This window comes from Salvia splendens, chromosome 15 (genome assembly GCF_004379255.2).
Source record: "Salvia splendens isolate huo1 chromosome 15, SspV2, whole genome shotgun sequence".
Taxonomy (NCBI): domain Eukaryota; kingdom Viridiplantae; phylum Streptophyta; class Magnoliopsida; order Lamiales; family Lamiaceae; genus Salvia; species Salvia splendens.
In genome coordinates this window covers 26,361,262-26,370,804 of record NC_056046.1, presented here as the reverse complement: position 1 = coordinate 26,370,804, position 9,543 = coordinate 26,361,262, and the positions used below count along the sequence as shown (strand labels likewise).

Below are 9,543 nucleotides of genomic sequence, written 5' to 3'. Positions count from 1 at the left end.
CCTGCTCGTTTTCTTCAGGTTGGAGAAATCAACTCTATGAGGAAGGGGAAGTTTGCAGTCGAGCTCATTCGATTTTTGTACAGGTAATCTTGCCTGGATTTCAAAAGGACTTTTGATCTTCCCTTTAGCACCAAGAGATATGGATTTAGATTTGATATGTCTTCAACCAAACTGATATGAATCGACCACATTGTCAATATACATTCAATCTCAGATACTGGTTATATACAGTACTTAATTTGTTTTTCTGTTCAATTCTATTTTATATTGCATGTGACATGTTATATGATGATGATCAAAGAAACTATAAACTAAATTAGTTATTCTGTTCAATTCTATTTTATACTGCATATTGCATGTGACATGTTACTTGATGATCAAAGAAACTATATTAGGATAAAATTGTTAAGAGCATTGGTAAATATACAGGTTTTAATTTGCAATTTCACATGCATTGGGGTAAAATTGCAAAATAATTCCAACTCAGAGTGGTGAAAAGGTAATCATCTAGCAACTCAAGTGCGTATTCATTAGTCAAGTTCATTCGAATTTCTATATATTGAATTGTAAGTAATACTTTGAATAGGGATTGAGCTCTTCAAATTTAAAATATGAGGCATATCAATTCAGTAAATTCATCATTCTTCATCTGTTTAGAAGCATTACGTTCGGTAAGATCTCGATTGTTGTTCTCAATGCCGGTGACCCTAGTATCACAGGAGCAAACAAGCCAGTGCGGAGCATCAAGACAGACCTCAGTAGAAGAGCTTGTTGCGCCGCTATGGCCACAAGTTCATGGACATCCCCAAATCCCCTATCAAACTCGTGCTTGTCCCCTTTACTCTCTCACTAGCTCCGCCCCCCCTGGCTTTGGAATCCCCAAGTTCATCTCCAAGCTCTCTTACTCCACCATTTTCCAACTTGATCTCTCTCTCTCTCTCCATATTTTATTTTGAAGAAAGTGATCATAATTTTTTCTTAGTTACTCAACATATTTTCCTTTCACATGTTAACTGCCACTCTCTGATGTACTCCAAGTTTCAGGCCATTGCCACTCTCGGGACTTATGATATTGCAATCGAACTGGAAAAGAAAGTACACTATTATGTTAGAGGTTGCCTTTTTAGCTCACTTTATAATTCCTCTTGGTTTTAAGAGCTTAAGAAGGTTTGCATCTCATTCATATTTTATTTCTTTAATTGTTATAAACTTTGATGCTACATGTAGATGCATTTTTTCTACATATAGACCTTTATATGGATCACATCATCCATACAGAGTATTAGTTTTCTAGTCTAGAAAAGGTCGCAGCTTCCATGTGAATTGTAACGCCCCGAGTTTTCCTGTCCTTTTTAGTTCTCGAAAAGACAAACTACAAGGTTATTAATTATAATTTTATTTGATGGTTTAATTATAGTAGTAGTATTTTTTACATTTAAAAGGAAAAATAAATTATGATTATCCATATAACTACTCCAAAATTAGCATTAATTAAGTATTTAAAGTTCAACGGTTAAGTGATATTCGAAAGTCATATTTGGTGAGCGCTTTACTACCAATAATTTTTTACAGCTAATTACAAATAAAATATAAAAACTAAATAAATTAGAGATATGAAGTTTATTGTCGGCTATTTATTAGAAGGAATTTGATAAAGCTATATTTCTTAAGTTTTATGGAGTAGGGTTTGATTTGATCATTAAAGAAATTTAGAATCGATCATTACAGACTAATACTTTAATTTAATCCTTCGTGGACTAATGATTCTTAAAATGGCAACATAACTGTTTATAACTAAAAACATATTTTTTTAGAATTAAGCGGACATGAGCAAACGAATAACAAAATTATAAGTTTTTTCACAATTAATAAATTCACATTCATCAAAATTAAATTCAATACATGATAATATTTATAAACACAATATTTTGAAAAGCATAAAAAAAAGAAATAGAACTCAAAGCAATAAACAACAATAGTATCTTATTTAGTAGAATAAATCAAATTCAGCTCAATTATAAATATGAATACTTTTAGTACTAATTTAAATATAAATATATTTATAAATTATATATCTTGAATATAAATATATATTTATAAGTAGTTTCAACATATTTACTTAAATTAATATATCTAAATATAAATACACAACAACAATTAATGTGATGTAACATTTTCTTTGTTTGATAATAACATTAATTTAGTTTCACTTTTTATCACTATTTATTAGTGTTTTCTAATTATTATTTGGTTTAGCTAAATCTAAATTCAATATATACATATATCAAAATTTTGAGAAGTCTAAACAATAGAAATATGAGTAATTCAAAGTAAACTCCATTCTAACTATATATGAATTTAATTACTAAATAAAAAATTACTATAATTTAAAAATTTATATATTATACAAAGCCCAATAAATTAAAAGTTCAAATTAAAACTTAGCATAAAATATAGAGTGGAACACTCAAATTAAAACTCTATCCAATTAAGAAAGATGTACTATAAATTACATAATTTTATACCATTATTTGAAATCTAAATTATACTTCAAAATCCAACACCCTAAAAAAGCCCACTAACTATTCAACTAAACTCCAAACAATATACAATAAAATATCATCAAACCCTAGTAACATTGGAACGCCTCCATCTCTCTCATCTCTGCCTCCCTCCTGCCTAATTGGCGGCGGAAATCATCTCCTCGGCCAGGGCACCGCTATGGTTGACGTCTATGGGAAAATGACTGCGCAGTCGTGATTTTTGAATGATGAAATATTTTGGTGTCTCGGGCCTTTCTAAAGCAAAAACCCCAATGGTTACCTGGCAATGGCATGATAAATATTTTGATAAATGTGTTTTCGGCATAAGTCCACTGAGTATTTTATAGTACTCAACCCTGCATGTGTTTTCTTTATGTGCAGGTTGAGCGGCGACGAGCTTCGATGGTGTTGAGTCGAACCTGAAAGTCTTGTCGGTTGTTATGTTTGAACTTCGAGGGTCGTCGTGTCTTCATACATGACGTCACTCTTTCTCTTGAACGCTTCCGCTGAATTGTAACTATATTTCTCATTTATGCTTGAATCCCTTTTACTCTTGGATTATTATAATTATGATAATTGTTGTTATTGGGTTTAAATATTAAGACATTACACTGATTTTTCCTCTGTTATTTAAATATTAAATATTTTGATCAAATTCTTTATTGAAACCTTAAAATATTTCCCTTTCTTAAAATCTCATTAGTCGCAACCACCCGCATTTATTGACCCTAGAAAGGGCGGTCATGACATCAATTGTAGAAATGTCATTTTACAATGAATAGAAATTTTTTTGAGAGAACTATGAGGGAAAATTAAACTTCCAAAATTGGTACACAATTCCTAATTAAAATAATGAACATTCTCAGTTTGCACGTTATGTCATTTGGACTAAAGAGTCCCCTCAGTTTATTTAGCTTGGCCAGTGGCGGATGTAGTATACCCACTGACATTGCCGCGAAAGTGTGAGCTTTTTAACCAAGTCTATGAAATAGAAACGTAAGGAGAGAGGGGATGGATCCTCTGTTGTGTTAAAAACACAGCAGAGCCTGCAGTGGTTAAAACGAAGACAAAGGGCCTTGTAAAGCAGCAATTTTGTGGAGACTCATTTCTTTATTTAGTTTTATTTGGGCCCATGTACAATATATATTACTTTCTCCGTCCCTAAAGAATATGAACTTTGGGTTCGGCACGAGTTTTAATGTAAAATTAGTAAGGTTAGAGAGAAATAGAGAAAAAAAGTAATTAAAAATTGTTAGTAGGGAAAGAGTCCCACCTCATTAGAGAGAAAAGAGTTTTCAAAATTGGAAAGTTCGTATTCTTATGGGAAGCCGGTCGTGTACATCCCTTTCCAAGCGGCGTGGCAATTCTTCAACCCCAATGCGTACAATCTATGCTGCCCAACATTCCGGGAAAGCCGTGCACCCTTCCGTGCAAGTTCATCAGACCTTGACAGTCGTCATGGGTAGGCTTTCGAAGATACGTATCCCCGAATATGTGGATGATGCCCCGACAGACACTCGCGGGCATTCGTTTCGCCTATGTGAAGGTACTCGTCGAACATGTCGGCCGCACCTCCATAGGCCAACTACATGATTGCAGCGGTGCACTTCTGTATCGGCGAGTGACTGGGTCTACCACTCGCATCCTCTTTGAACCGAAAATACTTGTATCGAGACTCCAACGCTGACACAATACGCAGAAATAGCGGTCGGTGCATTCTAAACGCCGCCGAAAGAACGATTCCCCAAACCACGGCTCCTCAGCGAAGCACTCGTCGAAAAACCATTGGTGGGCGCCGAGGTGGTCTCGGGGGACAATATGCATTTGTTGTCGCACGTGTTGTTGCCACTAACCGATCTATCTCCGCGGATGTCTGGGCCCACAACTCGTCGTCAATTCGCTGCGACGGATCATCAACACCATCATGAGATTTTTTAACCCACAGAAACTAAGATAGAATGAAGAGAAACTCGTTAACACAAGTGGTGCGAATGAAATCAAGAGCAACGAGCCGTATATATATATATATATATATATATATAGTGAAATGAAAAAAAGAAGATTTGAAAGCGATCGGCTAGCCGCCAAAGTCGACCGACCGCTCGTCCTCGCTCCTCTCGTCCATCCGCGACGCCGACACAATAGCAGCCGTCCGCGACGGAGTTCCCGCTAGCCTGTCGGACACTTAACTCACTTAACACAAATTTTCTTTATCTCTGTGCCGAAAAGAAATATCTCTACTACTATAGAACAGAATGTGTACTTCACTTAAAACTATGTGCTACTCAAGAATATGAACATCTTGAGTGAGACGGAAGGAGTATTTTCCGACGGGGCTTCTACCTGTTATCTTTGTGGAAACTAAATGAACCATCATTTTTTACTGTCGGATACAAGAGTTAATAATCGCCAAAATGCACATGTTGAGTTGGATTGAATATTTAAGTGGAAGCTTAATTGATAATACTAATGAATGTAATTTCCTGCTTGAAGAACAAAGCCTATTCGCTAGCTCTTTACATAAGAAATCAACCTTTTTTCTTTCTAGTAAAGTTTCTAGTAAAGTAGGAAAGAGATGTAAAACAAAAAAAGTGATTTGAAAATACAAGTATCTCTATTCTCTCGTCTTCACTCAGTTCAATAAAACCCCTATAAAATAAAATTTATTACAGTTCTGTTACAATATCGAATAAAAAATGTAATTCATCTCTTCCCTAAGTATTGTACAGTACTCAGAAATGCCAATAAATTACTAAAATGGCACATTAGATTAAATAAGCTTCTTCTTCTCGAAGAAAGACTTCAAATGCCATAGCTGAATTCCAGTTACAGATAGGCACACAAGAATCGATAGAAAACTAAACCAGAACATCTTGTTGTTTGTAGCTTTATTCAGCAGTTGCATCTCTTCCTCCCTGCAATAACACACCATTTACCACTAACTAAAACACTGAAAATTATCGATGTACTTCAAAAAGAAAATCTTGATTTGACTTACCTTTCGCGTAGATAGTACATCTCGTCGTGGATGGTTTGGACTGTGTCCAGCATTTTCTTCAGTTCTATTTCCATCAACTGATCACGAAGGAAGAAAACCCGAGAATGTTAAAAATCAAAATAGATAGAAGGGGAACGTTTTCAAGAACCATCGATTTAATCATGTCAGAGGATCAAAATAAAAATTAAGTATGTAAGTTGAATACCGCGAGAATATGGTAAAACAAAAAATAATCCAAATCACAACGGAAAACATGAAAATACAATACATGAAGCGTGATTCAGGAATGATTTTAAAAGTACTATATGAAGCACGATAACATTTCAACGGAAAGGTTCATAAATCATAAGTAGTTCCGAAAAACTATGCTTCATTTCGCGCTAAACATCACTGTTGGCACCGAGAACTAAAAACAGCAACAAAATGAGTAAATGCCCACACCATGTACGAAGATGTTAGTTAAGAAATTCAGTTTTGGCTTTCCACATCAATGCTTGGCGTGGTTATCATTAGATTATAAAGAAATCGCATGCATCCCATCACATTAGAATTGTAGGTATGTTACATAGATTTTATAAACACCAGCAAAAGCCATTTTGCAGTACACTAGGACTTGGAATGTGCCATCGCAGAAGAAGAAGAGTTCTTAACAGCTAAGGAAATAGCAGACTGCAGCGCCAAGAGAGGCAAAGACGAGAAAGCATACTGATATCAAACATAAGTTACATAGCCATTTTATCATGTCAGATTGCTGCATCCTTCATGAGTGTAAAGGGAAAACCACAATCTTTATGCACCATGATAACGAGCCAGAGACAATCTTTTCATATTTTATTTCTCTACTGTAACGCAAGCTGCAAATTATTAATTCTCGTGATCTTTCCCATGATATTAGACTCCCATAACTAGAGAAACGAATTGTTTTATCTATTTCCAATCACAAAATGGATGATTTGAATACAGACATGCCAATGAGAAACCAAAGAAGCAGAAACAAAATGGAAGGATAAAATGCATAAGATCACTTACCTCAACAGAACCTTTTTTGGCGACACTGGTCCAGTCCTTGGCAGCAACGCCCGACTTCCAATCAAAGTCAACGGTTATGGTGGTAGAAGGCTTGTGATCGGCGGCAAAAAAACAAGCCATGTAATCACCTGCCTCCACTGCTTGAAAAGCGAAATGCCCCTCAGTGACATCGTCTGAATAGTGTTGGCTGTTCCCGTACGCTGATGTCACCTGCAAACATACATTAAACAATCAAAGGAGCGAGCTGCAAACTAATAGTCCTCTTTTTCCTAAAAATAGAAATTCTTTCCTTTTTGGTCCGTTTCCTAAAAATAGAAACACTCCATATTAGGAAATGGACTCCACAATCCTCTAACACTAATTACACTACTCCCTCATTCCACCATTTAAAGAGCCATTTATACTCGACACGAGTTTTAAGAAATTACTTGACTTTGAGAAAAAAAGTAAATGGGATGTGGTCATGTGGGACCCATTTTTAGTACTCCCTCTGTTCCAAGGAAGATGACTCTTTCCTTAGGCGGCACGGGATTTTATGTAGTTTAATTTTATGAGTTAGGTGGAGAGAATAAAGTGAGAAAGAAGGAATAAAGTAGATATAAAAGGGACTCTATTTTTAGAAATGAGTCATCTTAGGTGGGATAAACTATAAAAGGAAAGTGGGTGGGACGGAGAGAGAATTAGTTTTATAATGTATTATGAGTGTAAAAAGTTAGTTAAATGTGAGGTCCACGTATCAAAAGTGTAAAAAAGTAAATGGTTCTTTAAATCGTGAACATTCAAAAATGACAAAATGATTATTTAAATGGTGGACAGAGTGAGTACTTTTTTCCTCCTCTCTTACTTTATCCATTTTTCTCTCCCTCACTATTTATTTACCAATTTCCCTCACTATTTATTTACCAATTTTGAATTAAAACTCATGCAATTTCCAATGTTCCTATTTTTAGGAAACAAGTGGAGTAATAAGAATCCATCATTTAGCGAAAACTTTTCAAAAGAGCAGATGCCGGAAATAACCCAAGAAGGAAGTTTTAAGCTAATCATAAACCAGCACAAGACCACCTCCATCATAAAAGTAAATGAGGTGCTTATTGCCCTAAAACTAATCTGATCCCAAACAAAGTAAAACCTAGAAAATCACTACTCCTCTTCCTCTCTTTCGTAAAAATAGAATTTTTTTCCTTTTAAGTCCGTTTCTTGAAATTAGAAACTCTCCAAATAGACCTCACAATCCACCGTCACTAAATCCAAAACTTTTTTCTCTTCCTCTCTCCTACTTTATCAATTTTGCATTAAAACTCGTGTATTGAAAGTTCCAATTTTTAGGAGTATAACTCAAAATTGCCAACAGCATGAGTTAAATCAAACAGACCCAAAACCTCATACCCTAAAAAAAATTAAAAAAGAGGAAGAGCACAACAAAGATAAAAACAAAATACAAAAATGAAACTGAACATTACGAAAATATAAAATTACCCGAACGGTGATTTTGTGAGAGTCAGGCAAAGGGTGTCCGTCGTTGGGATTTACAATTTGGTATTTTCCGACGGTCATAGAATTGCTCTTGATGTCCTCTGATATGCATTTGGTGTGGCCGGATTCCAGATCGAACCGAATCGAATCAGCCCGACTCCATAACGAGAAAACTGAAATCAAAAGGAGTGAAAAACCCTTTCTTTGGATTGGGATATTCATATCAACGACGACGGATGAATAATCGATGATTTTTCGAGAAAAAGGAAGGGCTTTCCCCCCCTAAATTTAGGGATAGGTAATTCTTCTCCTAATTCAGATTAAGTAATTTAGTTTTCTCCCGAAATTCAACGATTTTCTTAAGATAGCAGAAGTTGCAAAAGAGGCGACGACTGAATTTTCTCAATTAGCTTCTTTGTTATGTTTTCTAATTGAATCATAATCGCGTCATTGGTTTACAATATCCAATGAGTTCATTCCACGTAGGATTTCAGTGCTAACCATGTTAAACAAGCAGTACAATTATACTTCCATAGTTTCTTATTTGGACAAATCACTATTTCATTTCACTTTTACAATCATTTTCAGTACAGGACTTCATATTTCACTAACTCATTTCCCCTCACATCTATACTTCTATACTATACATAAAAGCTACTTGAATTCAAATTTTGGTTTAGGGGGGATTTTGCAAGTGACTTGTGTCATCTCTCGTTATCATGTCTTAACCAATAGTTAAATGTACATCACACTCTTTATGCATTAAAACTAGTGGTTAAAAGCTTCTTATTAGTTGTAAAGCCGATTACATTACATCATTTGCATGTGTATATCGCCCAAATCAATGTTTTCCGGCAAATAAAAGTGAGGGTTTTCCCTCAGTAAAGAGTGTGGGTTTTCCCTTCCCAAAAAAACATGGGTCCCCTCCCCCTCCCCAATAAAAAACTGCGGGTTTTCCCTCTCAAAAAAGTGTGGGTTTTCTTAAACCTAAAAAGTTGGGGAAAATAAAAATATGAATTTGAGTTGTTTAGAAGTCTCTCTATAAATACCAGTTGTTATCGCACAGATTTATTAACTGTAGGTTCTTATTCTTAATTTTCTTTGTGGCTCTCTTAGGCTGCGTTTGGAACACGGAATTGGAGGTGTGGAATTGGAATTAAAGCTTTCAATTCCAAATCCAGTGTTTGGTATTATAAAAATTTTTGGATTTGGAATTAAATTCCAATTCCAAATCCTCCAATTCCACAATTTGAATTACATATAAAAAATAGTGGAATTCCTAATATTCACACACATACACACGTCACACACTACACACACTACACATATTTCACACACTACACACATTTCACATACTTCACACACCACACACAATAAACACAATACACACATTGCACACACTTCACACACTACACACACTTCACACATTTCACACACTGCACACAGTACACACATTACACACATTTCACACAGTACATACACTACACACATTTCACA

The 9,543-nt window shown here is 35.2% G+C and overlaps 1 protein-coding gene across 1 annotated transcript; it reads right to left on the bottom strand.

Annotated features, from left to right (window-relative positions):
* Positions 1-5,121: 5,121 nt before the first annotated feature.
* Positions 5,122-8,466, bottom strand: LOC121766317 (transmembrane emp24 domain-containing protein p24delta9-like). The gene is made up of 4 exons (XM_042162573.1): positions 8,050-8,466; positions 6,571-6,780; positions 5,542-5,618; positions 5,122-5,458 (listed from the first exon to the last, which is right to left on the bottom strand). The coding sequence occupies exons 1-4, from the start codon at positions 8,266-8,268 to the stop codon at positions 5,314-5,316; spliced, it is 651 nt and encodes a 216-aa protein (XP_042018507.1). The 5' UTR covers positions 8,269-8,466; the 3' UTR covers positions 5,122-5,313.
* Between the last annotated feature and the right edge of the window lie 1,077 nt (positions 8,467-9,543).

Bases quoted from the DNA above. Each gene is read 5' to 3' on its own strand.
- LOC121766317 (XM_042162573.1), bottom strand. From the start codon at position 8,268: ATGAATATCCCAATCCAAAGAAAGGGTTTTTCACTCCTTTTGATTTCA. The intron at 6,781-8,049 runs GTAATTTTATAT...GTATGTTTGCAG, and splicing joins CTCACAAAATCACCGTTCGG to GTGACATCAGCGTACGGGAA. The intron at 5,459-5,541 runs GTAAGTCAAATC...GTGTTATTGCAG, and splicing joins ATGTACTATCTACGCGAAAG to GGAGGAAGAGATGCAACTGC.